General features: G+C 38.7%; 1 protein-coding gene across 1 annotated transcript in view; it reads left to right on the plus strand.

Moving 5' to 3' along the window:
* The window catches only part of mical2a (microtubule associated monooxygenase, calponin and LIM domain containing 2a), a 35,206-nt gene extending 33,175 nt beyond the window's left edge, over positions 1-2,031 (plus strand). Inside the window, exons 23-24 of the mRNA XM_084001467.1 lie at positions 16-76; positions 1,935-2,031. Of these exons, the coding sequence (XP_083857593.1) occupies positions 16-74 (59 nt within the window). The 3' untranslated portion in view covers positions 75-76; positions 1,935-2,031. The remainder of the gene's footprint in view (positions 1-15; positions 77-1,934) is intronic.
* The last annotated feature ends 16,027 nt before the right edge of the window (positions 2,032-18,058 follow it).

Raw genomic sequence — 18,058 nt, forward strand, 5'->3', positions numbered from 1 at the left:
CTTTCCTCCCATCAGCCGGAGCCTTTTATGAAGTGTGTGAGACAACAGGATGGTTAGGAGAAAAGACGTTTTGAAGGTGATCACCTGCATGGTCACACGGTTGAAGTGTCATAATTGTGATGTGGCTGCAAGATACTGACGATAAATACCTGACCCAAAGGATCTGATGTGGCTTAACAACATTTTCAGCGCTGAAATAATGACAGATTTTTCCTTTGATGTGACACTGAAGTTTTGGCTAAACTAAACTTAATGAACTTTGTCACTGATCTTAGAGTTGTTATGGGAATGAACTACTACTAACATAATTTGGATTTGGTTGGAGACCACTTCTCAGAGCTTGAGTAATGAATTTATTAATAAATAATGAGGTGGAACTAAAGATTGGAATAAACTGATAAAGAGAGAAAACTAGGATATTTTTTGACTTGAAAGCCAGAAGGCAATAAAATAAACAAAATTGAGGATTGAGTTGCAAAAAATTTTCATGGACTTTGTGGACTTTGAAGGGCAAGACATTTCTGGTTTATATTTAAAACCAATGCAAATGAGTAATCCTCAGAAAGTGTTTAGAAAAATATAGTTTTGAATATCGGCAGTTCAGCTCCATCTGCTGAGGAGGATTTGATTGAAATCTCCAGAACTGTACTCGTCAGCTACTGTTCCCATTTCAGCCATCAAAGTCAACAATTTCCCACAGTGTTCTTGAATGAACTGTGTCCCAGTAACCTGATTATAGGTTTCAGTTTAAAGGGGAACTCCACTCAGTCTGTTTACATGGACATGTGTGAAAACATTACGTAAAGCCTGTTGTAGCTACAGAGGGGAGCTGCTTACTGTCAGATAAACTGCTCTGAGCCACGTCACTTGATATGATACTGATATTTAAATTCAGGCATTAAAAGTTTAACTTGGTAACAACCTGCAGAAACCATGTGCAAAGTCTGGCAAATGCTGCATAGTATCTTCTCATTTGATAGAGAAAAAGAAAGCAATTATAATCCAGTTTAAGAAAATAAGCTTTCCATTGGGCCTTCACCTGCAGCCTGACCAGTGCAGTGAATGAGAAGGATAAACCAGGATGGATGCAGCACTTGTTGCCCTCTTTGCCTCCTTTGAGTTTGATCTGTCCAGCCGCCACCCGCTCCAGAGGAGCTGCTCAGATACATTTCCCCGATGATCTGATAATAGCAACAACAACACACTTCACGTTTACACACAAACTTTCAGATTTAGTGAAGCTTTCTGTGTGCACGCTGACCTCTGTAACGTTATACATTCATCACATAACGACCTAACAACTGGTTGGAAAAACCCATAGTAGTAATACTCTGCCTCCTCCTCGGTCACATTAAATGTAAAACTACATCTGCATTGTTCCAGTTACTGTTTAGAGATCAACTTTGAGCTCAGGGGACTGAACCTCCACTTTACAACAAACACGTTACAGTACATGATTTTTATTAAAACAAAGTCCCTGACTCTGCAGCTGCACACACTTCTTCAGCCTTGATGCAGATCACTGGTTAATTACGCTTTGAAAAGCTGTTGGTGTAAAAACAAATGTTTAATATTAACCAGAATAAATGTAAGGCTTAATAACACAGTCAATGAGTGTATAGCACCACATTGTAGTCATTGAGTTGCACACACAACAACTAATGCTGCATGTTGTGGTGTTGTGTCTTCTGCAGCAAATGTAGTTCTCAATGTTTAATTAAATAGAATTAATTCCTTTTTGATGTAGTTAAATGTATTTCTCTTTGACAGATATGACACAGTTAATGGTGACCTGGCAAACACAACATTAGTTAGAAAATCTTAAAAACTGCAGCTGAAAAAAGTAAACTGAAATAAACTTTGAAGAGCGGTGAAGCGTGAGCATGTCTGCAGAAATATTCAGATTTTTCTTCCATTGTCTGTTTTTTATTCAGAAGCTGCTAAACAGGAGGAGAGTCGCCTCATCCACTCAGGACTGACAATCAGCTTTACTTTTATACTATAGAGTATTATAGATAATGTGATCATGTATATGTTTATTTCAGCTTTTTTGAAGAGTGTGATGAAAAAAAGTTGCATTGTGTTGTTTAGCAAATTATTTTACTACTTAGTTTTACTATTTTTTAACCATTGAATGTAGCCTATGAAGTTACTGTACAGAAGAGGATTCGAGCCACATGTACATTTTAAAATTATATAGAACTGCAAATATATATAAATATACAGTATTCCTTCACATGTGATTTCCATATCACTTATTCATTTTTGGGATTCAGAGTTAGAAGAGAGATTTTTGACTGGTTCACATTTGGTGCTTCACCTTGACAGTGAAGGTTACAGATGCCTATGGTTGTTTTGTTGATCAAAGCAATTGAATTTGAATAGAAAAATACCTTCAATATGTTAATAAAAAAAACTCTCTCTGTTTCCTAAAAAAAAACAACAGTAAAACGATAATAAAAGAAAACAATGTGACCTACTGTATAATGGTTGTTAAAGAAAACATTCATCCTAGAAATTGAATCACAGTGTGATGTAACATTTCCTCAAAATGTTTTGCCAAGATCTGACAGATCCACTCTTTGTCTCTGTTCAAAATCACAATAGCACCATCAACATCTCGACAATGTTCACACACTGACCTTTATATCTCCGTGTTATAACTGGAATAAAATCTGGTTAATAAACTGCATAATTCTCTGCCTCCTCTTAAAAGCAGAATCATATGTGGTGTTCAGAAATGCACTTATACTATAAAGGGCGGAGAGCACTACCTCCATTGACTGCACAGTAAAACAGAATAAAGGTTGGGTAATTGAAGTTTTAAAAAAGTCCTTGAGTCTAAAGAGCTGGTTCATACTCTGAATGCGTTTTAGATTTGACAGTTTTCAAGTGTCAAAGTCGATGAAAAGAGCGGGAAACATGGCTGAGAGTCTGGTGATATATCCAAATTATATTTGCAGTCTGTTAGTTCTCCCACTCTGTTAACAGGTAATTAAAGGACAAGAACAAACTCTCTGTTTCATATTGATTATGGAAGAAAGGTGTAGGTTCTTAATAATCCAGTTTTGTGGATTGAGTAGGCTACTAAGTGCCATTTCATAAAAATCCAAAAAGTCATTCAGAGCAGTGTTCGTTCTCGAGTATTGTAGCTGTGACACTGAGAGCTAGTTTCACTCTGCAGGTAATTTGCTCGACTCAGAAACGCTTCAATTTCAATCCATGAAGCATTAAAAGGTGTTTAAAGGTTCACTGTAATATGTAATGTCTCCACATTAAAATGACTACATATGACTTCATCAATTAATGGAGGTAATGATCTTCATCGAGTTTCATTCAGTCATTCTGTCAATGTCGGCATAACCCCTTTGAATATGTGTCAGTATTGTTGTTGTCTGCCTGAAATGATCAGAATCAACCAGAATTTAGGATATAAATTGTAGATATTGGTCATTTTTAACTCTACATTTTAAGTAAGTGAAGTGTTTAAATCAATAGATCTCTGGATCAAATGTATCAGAGGAACATCTAGTATCTAGTATCTATCTATCTATCTATCTATCTATCTATCTATCTATCTATCTATCTATCTATCTATCTATCTATCTATCTATCTATCTATCTATCTATCTATCTATCTATCTATCTATGAAGTTTTGACATTCAAAGTGATGCTGCTCTGCTCTGTAAGTTGTAGAGACTTCAGAATGATGTGTTCAGTCTGGTGTGGATTTATCAGCCATATTTGTACACGTTACCTTTTTACCCTTTTTTGGCCACCTGGGGGCAGCAGAAATAAATTGTAAGCTCTACACTGATATAATATCGACACCATCTAAGTTGATAATATATTTGTTCATTTATATGTCCAGTAGTCACAGAGTCTTCTTTCAAGTCAGATATCAACTCTCTATTATTATTTAATCAGCTGCTTTGTTGCACACATCACTGTGAGTGTGTAAGTTTATCATATCAGCTCAAACGTACATTGTTGTTGCTGATGTCTAAAATCCTTGAAAAGGATCTTATACAAATATACAGTATGTTTAAATCATAAATGGAAAAACTGGAATGAAAAATAAAACATAATAAAGTTCAGAGGGGCAGGTTGATTTCTGTGGGTTTACCTCAAAAACTTCATATAGTTCACGTTTTTAAAAATCACATCAAACAAACACAAACAGCTCTGTGGATACAAGCTGCATTACACAAATATCAAACAGTCATGATGACAAAGAGGTTTTATTTTTTCAAGTAAAATGAAAAATAAGTAATTATAGCTCACCTCACAGCTGCAGCCTGACTGTGATGTGAAGTGTTGTCATGTGGAAGCTGCAGCTCCTGCTCTTTGTTGTGTGCACACATCTCTGTTGAGTCCAATCTGTACAGACTCCTTATAACTTTCTAATTTCTTTATTTTGTATTTTTCCTATGACATAACCTTTTCGTACATGCAGACAGAGCGGAGCAGAAGACAAGTTATAGCTAAAGTAACAATGATTGGCATTCAAGCAGCAGAGCAATCAGAGCCTGAAATTGCATTGAAATTACAGAAGCTGTCAAAGTTGATGACAAAATAGAAAAGGTGGGACGAGATGAATCTAAAAATGTAATGTCATTATTTTAGCACTTTCACGCAAATCACCCCTTTAAACAGTCAAACACAAATCTCCAAAACAGATGAGCAGAGCTGGCGGAGTAAATAGGCCTAATCTATAATCTATCTGGACATTTACATTTAGAAAATGATCCTCCTTGTGACCCAAAGCAGAGTTTCCTACACATTTATAAAGATGTTCATATTAAAATATAATCAATAAACTGAGAATAAACACTCTTAGATAAAATAAAGTGATTGTAATTGTAAAAATGCCAGTGAGGTCAAAGATGAACTATCTGCTGAGGCTGTTTCATCTCCACAAATGTAAGACACACACCAATCAGGAAAAATATGTTCTGATTATCCAGATAAGATACATTGAAGGTGGAAAAAAAAAAAACAGATAAAAAAAACAGTTTGTTGTTTTATAAGCCGGTCAGAGAGGCTCCTGCTTGACTAGACAGACACCTGTTTGCCAGACAGCTACAACATAGGAAATTTATTATTGTGTTTTTAATGTCTTCAATCACAGGGCAAGTGAGGAAAATTGGGAAGAAATAGATTATTAAATGTTTGCCAACTGCAGAGAGTAGGACAACTAAGCAAATGAGCCATGGGAAGAAAAAAAAATGGAAGAACTGTAATAATGATAGTAATGAAAATACTTAAATAAAAGCATCACAGTGACAGAGGTGAGTGTTGGATGTAACTTTAAAAAGGAGAAGTTTTAGGGCGGCAGGAGAAATCCTGAGGGTGGGGCCGGGTCTCTAGGGATGGATGGATGGATGGATGGATGGATGGATGGATGGATGGATGGATGGATGGATGGATGGATGGATGGATGGATGGATGGATGGATGGATGGATGGATGGATGGATGGATGGATGGATGGATGGATGGATGGATGGATGGATGGTAGGCCGGTGGTAGAGATTTGAGAGGTTGAAGTCGGGGGGCTTTGTACCAGATGATGAGGAGGATCTTGAATTGGACCTCGTGCCTCAAAGTATTGCAGTAATCACTTCTTAAATCAGAAGTGTACATTTTATCGACTGACGGTATTAAATGAAAAATGTTGTTGAAGATCCTTGAACACATCGTACGCTGCCTCTTCAGGATCTACCTGGCGCTCAGAGCATAATGCAAACACTTGAAATTGCAATTTGTAAAAGCCAGTGGGGGGGAAATCTAATCTAATCTAAACCCACACAGCCTTCATCCAAACTAACCAAAGCGAAATCCTTCATATTTCTGCATTTTATTTGAACTGCCAAATTCCAGCAACCTGTTCAAATCGAGTTTCTACAGTTCCTCTGTTAAATTATGCTGCTAAATTATGCTGTGATGTTTTGGCATCACGTCTGATTGTTAGTTACTGTTTTAAAATCAATTTTGAAACACCAACTTGTATAATACTTTGGCAAATGCCACTTAAATACATTACAGATACTTTTTTTTTTCTTTTTCTTTTTAAATCTTAGACAAGTGTTATCCAAACTTGACTCATTGCTAGATGCTGTGTTTGGTATAGTATGTAGTGATTTGAGTGAAGTGAAGTGAACCTTTAAAATGTTCACTAACAATGACATTAACAATTCTCATTGATTCAATTCAATTTCGTTCAGATACCTCAGAGTGACTGTTAGTTTGTCCAGACCTCTGTCTGATAACATGGAGAGACACTGTCTGTGGGTCTGGCAGCGTTAACATTAGCAAATAAAAAAACCCTCAGCAGTGAGTGAAAATGAAGAACCATGTCTGCAAATGGCAACTGAATCAATCCTTGTAAAATATAACTTGATGCAGAACAATGAAAACCCTGTTCTTATTGCGAGCGTGGCATTTTGCCAGAAATGTAAAAGTCATGGTTTGGAGGATTTCTTCCAGGAAATAAGTGAATATAGAGCGGCTGTACACGATACAGTCACATGTAAAAGCTCTCATAAAATGAGGGTAAAGCCTAAATCATTATTCTGGTAAATTAACTGGAAGCACAGAAACAGAAATTGATTCAATTAAAAATGTCACAGATGATTACTCGAGAGGCATTCCACATACAGGAAAACACAGGTTTTACAAGGTAAAATGTAATATAGTACAACATAAAACCAGTTGTTGTTTTCTGTATTGAATATAAAAACATTACTCTGGGGACACTTTTGCAGCATGTCATCCCCTCTCTCCCTCCTTTCCTCCAAACTTTCCTGTCTCTCTCTCCACTGTTATGATAAAAGCATATTTGTGATTGTGTCATTCTCTGTTTGTTTTTCTGTTTTTCCTTTTTTATTATTTGTATCAGAGCACACCAGTGTCTACAAAACGTATGAATATCACATATTCAAGATGGTTTCCCAATAAAGAAAAATGTCAGAAATGTGAGAGAGCAACAATAAATTGGTGAGGGAGTGAAAACTTTCGTTTAATTTTTATCAGATTATGTGAGTGCTCATGTGAGGGATTTTATTCTGGTTTTGCTCATGTTGAGGAATTTCATAAAATTATGAATTGATATAAACTGTCATGGTTTGTGTCTCTCGTCCCATTTTAGTTCCTGTTTTATTTTGAAGTTCAGTGTCCTGTCTTCCTGTGTGCGGCGCCCTGCTGTGGTTACTACATGTGTCTCACCTGTGTCCAACTGTGACCAACTGTGTCTCATTTCCTCATTAACCTCAGTGTTTTCCCATTGGCTTTGTCGGATCATCTGTTGTCCATGCCTGCCTGCGTTTGTCCTGCGGTCTTACCCCGTGTGTTTTCCGTGTTTCTGCCTTCTTGTTTCCTTTATGAGAGAAATAAATACTTTTGTTCACCCAGCCATCCCTGTCTCTGCCTGGTCTGCATTTGGGTCCAGTTTTTCTCGATTCTGACATAAACACAGCTAATGACAATATTTCTGAGCATGAAACTGACTGTGAAACCTTTTATTTTAACCTTTGTTTCACAAGCTATATGAATTGGGGGGGAAAAAAACAACAGCAATGTCAACCAACTGAATGAGCAGCTCCATACATACAGAGGATTAGAGACACATGTGACATTTTTTCCTCTGAATTCTGAGATTAAAGTCAGAATTATAAAAAAAAAAAAAGATAAAATAGAATTCACATGTGGCCCTAATCCCCCCTCTGTGCAAATGTGCCACCGCTGGCAGTTAAAACAAGATAAAATCCAATTTGAACACTAATACTGCTGTGTATCTGGTTTCACTTGGTAATGAATATGTAACACACACAGCAGACGTATCTCAATTAGGCCGTTTATCTGATGTGACTGTGAGGTTAGTACCAGGGCTAAACAGTTTAAAGGCAGTATCTAACTCGTGGTCTGTGATTGGCAGGTATACTGTAGGTTCGCTTTGTTGTCAAACTGATGTTTCCTTGTTTTCCTGCCTGTTAATCCTCTTATCTGCCTGTCAGTGCTTTGCCAGTATCCTGCCTCAGCCCACCAGGTTGGTACCCACACTCATCAGCCCCCCGTCAGTGCTCACTCATACACAGGTGCTTTAAATCTTCCCCAGCCAGCAGACAACCAGACTCCGATCAGACCCTCCTCCTGCTTCCTGCAGACCTTCACCTGTTTGATTCACGTCAACCACTGGGACGAGCAAGCTGAGAAGCAAAAAAAAAAAGTGCTCCCTACAGATGACATGAGAAGAAAAGCACGCGTCCGCCGCCCAGATTCCTCTGAGAAATATCTGTCTTTTCTGTGTTAATGGCCTCAAAGCAGTGACCAGTACAAATGGGTATAATGGTGCACGCTTTCAGACCATCTCTCTGTCAAGATATTCATGGTGTTACACCGAGAGAGAACCACTATGTGAGTGTTGTTAAAGAGTACACCGCCAATTTAGCACTTTTTCTACTTTAGCACTTGTATATCACTGCTGGACTCATAATGGACCATTTTTGAAAAAAAAAAAAAAAAATCTAAATCAATAAAGCAGAGCCAGACATGTGTTTTTTATTCCATTCATAATCTGCCTCATCTTTTCCTCTTCTTTCTTGACACCTGTATTACCCACAATGCAACTAGACTGTCAACAGTTTTGTTGGACATTTAGGTGCATCATGCAGGTAGCGGTTAATACATAGCTGCTGATGGTGACTTACTTCACACGGCTGCCTCTGCAGACACACATGCATTTATATACCCCCCCACTACCCCCCACATAAAGAGGTATTCAACCTGTAAACAGACTTTCGTGTGTAAAAGCACTTGAGTTCCACTTTAGGTCAAAACTGCACCAAAATGAACCTGTGTAAGTTTATTCCCTCAACTCCAGTGTGGCTGCAAAATCCCTCGTTCTGCTTGTGTCTGCACTGGGCAACTCTTGAAAGTGAGTTTTTTTTTCTTCTCCTTCTTCATTTTTTTTTTTTTTGTGCGACTCTGAAACCCCTCAGCTGTGTCAAACAGATGGCTAACTGTAATACATGGACTGACTTATGAGCGGTACTCCACAGGGTACTGCGCTTAAATTGACTGTTGAAGTTGGAGTAGTTTGGATTATAGGACTCTGGAAATCTGCAAACCAAAAATCCTTTTCATCAGAATGTTTATATGTGTCATAGTTCAGCTGCCGTGCTGTAATCCATGTCGCACCCGTGTGTGTGTGTGTGTGTGTGTGTGTGTGTGTGTGTGTGTGTGTGTGTGTGTGTGTGTGTGGTCCCTTGTGGCACTTGAGTGTTTCCATTTCATGCCACTTCTACTGCACCACAGCTCAGAGGTTCATATTGTAGCCTACTTCACTTGGCACACTGAACAAAAAGGGACATACTCAGACATCATCAGTAATAATAACCTAATATTGTATTACATTACAATGCTGACAGTGCAATTAAATTAATGTTAATGATGTAATCTACTTTTACTAAAGTCATTCAGTGTAGGACTTAAATTGTTTGAATGTCCGACCGTACTATACTTGTAATATGTACTGTATACTGTCTTCTTCCTGTATGTACTGTAGCACTTCCTTTCAGTGTGGTGATGTATTTCTGCTATAGTGAGATTTGCTGTTTCCATTCTCTGTGTATCTCTCCCTTCAGTCTTGAGGTTGACCTTTTAAACTGTGACAGCTCTACTTCAAAATATGATCGGAATTTGACGTCATTATAACGACACTAATGTGCAGAACAGATCGACTTCTTTATATGTGAATCTCACGCTTTACAGTATGTACAGTATATACTGTATGTATTTTCAATTGCTTCTCAAGGGGTTGCTTTAGTTCATAGCTTCATAGCAGCTGCTCTTGGTTTTGCTTGAGGATGCTACGATAAATTGAGCCCTGGATTTCTTTCCGTCCTTATCCCCTGACATTTAAGCTGGGATAGTGACAATGCATTTCAATAGCCCATTGTTCTGAACCACTATCATCAGTAAAACCCAGGACCTGGGAGCTGTGCTTTTTCACCAAAAAGCAGAAAATGATCACCCATAATCAGACATCATACACCAAGATATCTTGAACAGGAGCATTTCCAGCCATTAGGTGTAATTACTCTCCTGTATCTGCCTTTATATACCTCTGTATTCATATCAAATAAGCCTCTCTGCACATGCTAACACCGCGGTCCTGTCTCTCCTTTATATAGGACAACAGCGGTTCTGGCAGCAGTTAAGAAAAACACCCAACAAAAACACGAAATGGCGAGCTTGGCAAGACTGACACTGGGGCAGAGTAGTTTATGTCTATTAGAGGTCCAGGAACTCGTATATGTTTGTTATTGATTTGTTCTAAGGTCTGAGAACAGGAGAATCTATCAAATGTTATTCATGTTCTGCAGTATTATCACTCCTCTTTCAACACACCTGTGGTCAGTAATGTTCTGCTTTTCTGAAAAACAGCCAATTCACAGCTGAGATTGTGTGCCGGGAATTTTATTTCACCACCTTTAAAAGCCATATGCCTTTTTTTAATATATATATAAATAAAGCCACGGTTTCTGCAGGAATAATTCCTTCTGAATTTTTTTGTATCATACCGTAGGTCCAACTATTTTTTTTGCCAGATGGCAGAAATTCGATGCTGCACTGATTCTCTTTGATGGCAGGACATAAAGCGCTGCTCTAAAAACATGCATCTGTGTGATATCACAAAATCCTCTGCCTCAGATACAATCTGCGTGTACATCTGGTCATAATCACATTTTAAACATTGGTTATACAATAATCTGTCTTTAATGTCTGTGTGTACTACTGGCAGTGCCTTCTACTGAACAGCAAAGTGAGCTGCCACAGAGATAAAGCGATTTGTAGGCAGCTAGCAGGTATGTAAACTGCTCAATATTCAGAAAAAAAAAATCAAAGAGAAACAATTACAACAGCAAACTGGAACATTTGAAACAGTTTTCATTGAGGATTCTTGTTTGAGCTCCATCAGAAGTGATACGTTCTTCCATATTGGCCTTTATATATCTGCAGAGCACAACTACAACTACCTTTGTATAGTGTGGGTGTAACTTAGGAAAATGTTTACGAGCCTCTGTGTACATTAGCATCTGGACTTGTCTGCATGAACCAGATCACACTGGAGCTTCACACCTTTCGTCTAATGAAGAAGGCGGGTGGCTTTCACGATAGTTACAATAATTTCACTTATAAGTAAAACTGATCATTTGTATCATTTAAATTGCAAACAATGTCAATTGTCAATTGAAAAGAGTTCCTAATGACATCTGTAAAAACAGATCAAGCAGCTCATGTGCAGCATATGTGTGATTAAATAAGGCCTGAACACATCAAAATAAAATTAATGAGTGAGAAAAAGTAAAATGAGGTAGCATTTGTAAAATGAAAAAACAAAAACTAAAATGTGTTCATATAGAAAAAAACACTCAGTATACAAACATTTTATATCTTCACTCTTCAGTTGTGTGTAGAGAAAGAAGTAGGTCACTAATATCTTGGTTGTTCTGTCATGAAAAACATAACAGGAACATATAATTCATATAATTTCATTGCCATACAAAAATACGTCTAAGTCTCATCAGTGATTCACAAGTCTGCAGTGATGAAATATTAAACGTGCCAGGCTGCCCTGACCAGTCATTCGTACATTTCTGCACAATGTACCATACAACAGTAATTTTCATCCATTAGGACTATTGATGGTCAACTACAGACCTACCTGCTATCTAATGGAGTCCTGTTTAACAGCCACAGAGTGGTTGCTGGTGACTGGTTGTGCTACAGAGATTTATTCTATCTTCATATCATAAAATGAATTATCATGGACAGAAAAATGACAGTCTGAAAGCATGGCATCCTGCCAACAAGCTTAGTATCTATTAATTCTGTTTTAGCTGACAACGGTCCTGCTCATTACTTTTCACTTCACGATTTGAAGGCAGTCATTTTGTCTGTTTTAGGACCGTGAAGGAATTGGTTTCTTACTATTTCCAGAGACGGATGATTTGGAGAAAGCCTGTAATCTGGTCCAGACTAGGAAAAGTTAGTGTGCTCCTGACTTTTAGAGGCCTGTCTCACTTGGAGCAGCGTGGATCACCATGGTAACGGACACAGAGTGGCTAACCTGCTCTGAAGCAGGTTATGTTTAGAGGATTACATAAAGCTGTGTGTGAACAGCCTGCCTCCAAACCAATCAGCTCTCTGGAAAAATTGTCAGAATTTCATCAGGATTTTGTTGTTGACACACACACACACACACACACACACACACACACACACACACACACACACACACACACACACACACACACACACACACACACACACACACACATGCTGCTTTCACACGAAATGTCCAGCAAAAACCTTAACTTACCGCAGTTTATAATTAATGTTCATCATACCAACACCCACCGAAACACCTAAAAAGTAATTTGCTATAATACTTCTTTTTTGGAAGAACAATTGGGTCAATGTGGCGTAGTTGTATATCATCAGACTTCAAGCCTCTTTGGGACCAGAACTCAATCAGGTGGTGTGATACTATAAAATATGTCTCCTGTGCTCTGAAGACTTTTAATCCAACAGGAGAGATAATGGGCTCACTGTGATTACACACAAAATATGAAAAGTTTAGATAATGTGGAGTAGCAAATGAGTAAATTTGTATTTCAGTCTTCAACTCTCTGTCACTCTTTCTCTACAAGAGCACAGATATTCGCCAGTATGCATTGAACTTAAACTTTTCACTTCTTTAGGCTTCTTAAAGGGATAGTTCAACATTTTGGCAAATTGGCCCATTGCCATAATCCCTATAGTCATAGCAGTAGGTTTGTTACCATTAATCGTTGGTGCAAGCTGTTTTTAGAATGGCGGAGCAGAGCCGCGAGCTGCTCAGAGCTACACTACAGAGGCTAATGGGATTTCTTGGTTTCCCTCATCAAACTCATCAAATACACAATCCAACAACTCCAAAACGCTCTTGTGGACAAGTTGTGACCTGCTACGAGACAGAGTTGTTTTCGAGGCAAATGCAGAGACTGCTTGCTGAAAAACTGCCCCCGACGGGAACGTGCATCAGCGGTTTTGCATGAATTTACCTCTAAAACAACTCTGTCTCGTAACGCTCCGTTATTATCTCATAGCGTGGTGAATATGCAGGTCACAACCTGTCCACCAGAGCGTTTTGGAGTTGTTGGATTGTGTATTTGATGAGTTAGATGAGGGAAACCAAGAAATCCCATGAGCCTCTGTTGCGTAGCTCTGAGGAGCTTGCGGCTCTGCTCCGCCGTTCTAAAAATAGCTTGCACCGACAATTAAAGGTAACGAACCTACTCCTAAGACAGGGATAATGGCAATGGACCAATTTGCCAAAATGTTGAACTATCCCTTTAACACAAAAAAATGCACATTCACACAGGTGAAAATCTGTTTTCCTTCTTCTACATCAAAGAGGCAGTTATAGCAGACATGCAGCGTATAAGGAATACAGGTACACTTAGTGAGGCAGTATAGTGGCGATGAAAAAAAGGAACCTATGTAGTGTTACAATGAGCCTGTGTGGAGGCTGTTGTACCCACTGTATTTTCACTCATCACTCACTGCTAATGCTCCATTGTTGTCATTCTCGTCATTGTGTGTAAAATATGCTCAAGTGGAAACAAGTCCCATTGTAAAAATATCTGAGGAACTTGTATGTAAGCAGTGACACAGAAACAAGTTACCACAAGGGGGCCTATCTTTCAAAAAAAAAAGTACAACCTTCATTTTACAGCGTTTTTATACATTTTGGACATAAAGAAAATTGGTTTGATTTATGATATCAACTCATTCCTGAAAATAAATTCCTCAAGGTGTTTAAAATCAGATGGTAACAAACAACAAATTTATAGTTGCTCATAATAAACATGTGTAAAAAAAAAAAAAAAAAAAAAAAAAAACACACACATGCACTTAAACACAAAAAACATCAGGAATAATCAGAAGCTTTCCTGATTGGGATGTGGGTTCCCCCGCTCCTATTCATTTATCCCGTAAGTGGCCCTCACTAGTCCTTCTCTTATCTCTGAGTAAAGTGAATCAGTGTGGCCAGCTGAGCAGTCAAAGCAGAGAGCCAGGGAAGCACCTGGCCTTACACAGCTATCTGATTAGAGGACGTTGCAGGCCATGCCGAACCAGACCAGGGCAGGCAGTGGCAGCAGCAGGGCAGATCTGGAGCAAAATGAACTAAACCAGGCTAATTCTATTGCAACTATGGCCTCCCTTAGAGGCTTAGAGCAGCAGGTTCAAATCAAAGCAATGCCATAGCACAGACCAACCTTATCAAGCCAGGAGTCAGGAATGAGGACTGCAGCGAAGAAACTATAGCTTCACTGGTTCAGAACAGCTGATTGGTGTTCTCTGAAGCATGCATTTAATGATTAAACTCTTATTATCTACAGCGTCCCCAAGCTCCCAAATTGGCTTATGAAAAAGAGTCCTCTGACATATTTTATCTCAGCTGACAAACACAGGGATGTTGAAAGTGACACAGTAGAGTGAAGGTATTAGTGAGAGAGTTTCGACATCGAAAAAAAAAAGAAATAAATTACAAAAGAGTTCAGAGAGAATTTCCATGTTATAGAAAAAGGTGGTTAGCACATGGAAAACCATCTGCACTTGCAACATGGAAATATTGCACTGCACCCCCATGATGGTAAAGAATGTATACCAGCATAAGGTAGAGGCTTAGTTGGTAAGACCCATGGGCTGTGCTAGAATTAGATTTGAAGCCGGTGCTACCTGCAGCATGCAGCTGTCAATTTCAGTATCCACATGCAAAATCCATGACTTACATGTTCAGATGAGGCAATAATGCACAGCACATTTTTAATGCACATCTTGCTCATCAGTGCACATGTGATGTTTGCTTAGATTGTTATATTTAGATGTAGAGGGCAACGGAACACAAATCAATTCTTCTCTCATTAGGGAATGTAACCCAGTGAACCACTTTGACTATGGGTGGAAAAATAATATCAAGAGACACATTATGTAGGCTGTCACTAATAGAGCAAGCATCATCATGTCATGATGTGGTATTGGGCCCTTCATGCTGATTAGTTATTTATAGAAAAGGATACTATTAGGCAATCAGAAAGACCTGAAAAACTACAGCCTGTTGTGCAGAAGTGTTTGTTAGTGCTGAGCAAATGTAAGGCTTTTTTTCCTTGACAGTATCAGTCCCATTAGGCTGTTGTTGTTCTTTTTTTCATTTTTTGGTGGAGTGCATGTTGTGCAGTGTGAGTGTAATACAGGAGAGTTGTAGGTCAGAGTACTGCAGGAGTAGTCTGAGCAAGAATGGCCCATGTTTCACTTTTGCTTTCGTCAGGAGTCCATGACAACGACCACAATGTCTGCATTATATCATAGTTGTCGTTTTTAACCATCATATTAGCTACATTGATTAAAGCAGAAGTGAGTGATATATTTGTGTTAATATAAGTCTTAAATAGTTATATCTTCCGACAGCAATCACTTACATAGAGTGTTTGGACCGAAACACGGGTCTCTCAGTCCCTCTGCTCTGCTCTGAGCCGAAGAGAAAACATTTATCGTATCCTACAGTTTTTATCCAATGAGGAGAGAGAACGGCATGCAGGGCTGTGTGTGCAGCCAAGGAACGCCGTGAATGTGGTGACGTAGCGACGAGGACTGTTATGGTGCGTTCAAGGAAACTCGTATTTTTCCGACCATGAAGTGGTACCAGTTCGATCTGGTACGAGTTCACCGGTCGGAAGTTACGAGTGGCCGTTATAGTGACTTTTACCGGTAAAACAGGTCGGAAAAACACGAGTGGGTTGCCTGGAACGCTACAAAGTCGTAAGTTGTGACTTGAAGCTGTAATTTACGATTTCAAAAGCCTGCCTGGAACGCAGCATTAGCGAAAACGACCGGATCACTCACTTCTGCTTTAAGTGCAGCAAATACAGACAATGGTTACATTAAAGTTTTTTTTTTCTTTTATCATGCTATTACATATTTTAAATTCAAGTTTCAAAGGACTATCTGAACAATGCTGAATAAAGTTTGGCCTTCAAGTTCTGTCTGAATGGGCAGGTCCTGAGGTCAATCCTTTCATGGCTGGATTACCACTGCTTCCTCAATGTGTGTCAAGTATATATAAATGATTAATTAAGAATTTATCTAAATAACCTTTTTAGTCTCTTTCATATTTTTCCACGTTCATCAGGACAAACCACTGTGACTCAGTCTATAGGCCAGACTGTTTCTCTCAGATGTAAAGCCAGTTCAAGTACGAGTGGCTTCCTTCATTAGTACTTTCAGAAACGATGTCCTGTCTGTAAGGGGGTTCCCATGTTAAAATTTAGTCTTAAGACCTTTTCGTATTTCAGTTTTGGGCTTATACTTTGCATATTCTTGAATTCATTTGTTTAATCAAGTGACCACCCATTAAATCAAAGACCAGCTAGTATTCTTGCATAGAAACACTTTCCTTATCCCAGCGAGTGTTTCTAAGAAGAATAAAGGTTAACTAGGCCACAAATCCTTCAAATCCAACCCGTGAACTGGGGCACAGTGGAGTTATCTGTCTGATTTTTTTTTTTACAATGTGCTTAATAACCTAAAAAGGAGCCAAAAAAGAAAACATGAATTACCCAACAGAGGTAAATCCCACTGTAGTTCAGTGTCAGACTCCTTCAGACAAAAATACTGGAGACTTCCAGGAATTCCAAATAACAACCAGAGTTCAAATATTTACAATAACAATCAAATATATGCTGATATTATTGTTATTTGGCTTATATAAAATGACCATGGCCATCATGCATTTGAACATATGACTCTCTCACTCTGTCTCACATGTATTTCTTCCCTGCTGACACATTTTTCACCACCTATCACAGAGACAAGACCACTCATGTGGTTACATCCTGTTGCATATGTTGCATAACAAGGTGAGTGACAGGACATCAACAGGAGTCTGCCCCCCCCCACCCATCCATATAAAATGGGCAGCAGGTTTGCACAACCCATAGTTATTGTTGCACAATTCTTGGCCCATGCTTGGAGGAGGTTGGAGTGTATTTCTTAATGTTACCATGACAACAAAATATGCCAATATGCACGCCACTGTTACATTCCAACGGGTCGTATCCAAGGTAGAGACAAATGACCGATCTGGTTGTTTAGGTCTGTGGACTTAATAGCGTCGTCATAGGGTTGGCTTGGTGGGTGAGCTATTTGTTTCGGAATTAACATTTTGGTGCGTGGCTTTTTCTACCTCACCAACTGCGAGAAAGACTGATGAAATACAATAACTGCACGGTGAGGCAGGGAGAGAGATAAAGACATCAGGAATTCATATATCTATAATTTAGCAGTAATCATTTGGCTCAGTAACCTACAAAAACGCAGTCTCTGCCTGGTGCACTGACACCGACTGAAGAAGACTTCTCAGAGCATAGTCTTTCAGTTCGGACACATGTGACAAGATATGCACTGAGATAATGTTTAACAAAAAATGCTGTAAGATGTGAAATTCACAGTGTTACATCTTAGCTTTGTAAAAAAACAAACAAATACTTCTCAGTAAAGGCATCCCATATTCAGCTACAGTTTGATGATTCATATTGTTTTTAAATTGAAGGGATATGCTCAGAGATATGATAACATCGGCCCATTGAATAAAAACACATATGCAGTATAATACAGATTTAAATCATACACTTGCCTGTGTTTCTTGCTCAGCTAAACGTGCACCGACAAGTGTTTAAAGGTGTTGATGGATGCCCTCAGAGGGGCAGTCGTTCATCTTCATAGATCCCTTTCTTTTGAAGGATTGGTGTCAAAACACTGGCTTCTAATGGATGACTTGCTCAGACAGGACCACAGCTGTGTCTCTGGGTTTTCTCTGTATAACTGTTTGAACTCGCACTTGCAGATCTTGCAAACTCTGCCTATATGAAAATGTGTTGAAAGCATATACATTTTGATAACATGGTGAGTTTGGCTTCAGAAATGCATTTTGAGGAGGGGGTGTTTACATT

Source organism: Trachurus trachurus (genome assembly GCF_905171665.1).
Source record: "Trachurus trachurus genome assembly, chromosome: 3".
NCBI classification, from domain to species: Eukaryota; Metazoa; Chordata; class Actinopteri; order Carangiformes; family Carangidae; genus Trachurus; species Trachurus trachurus.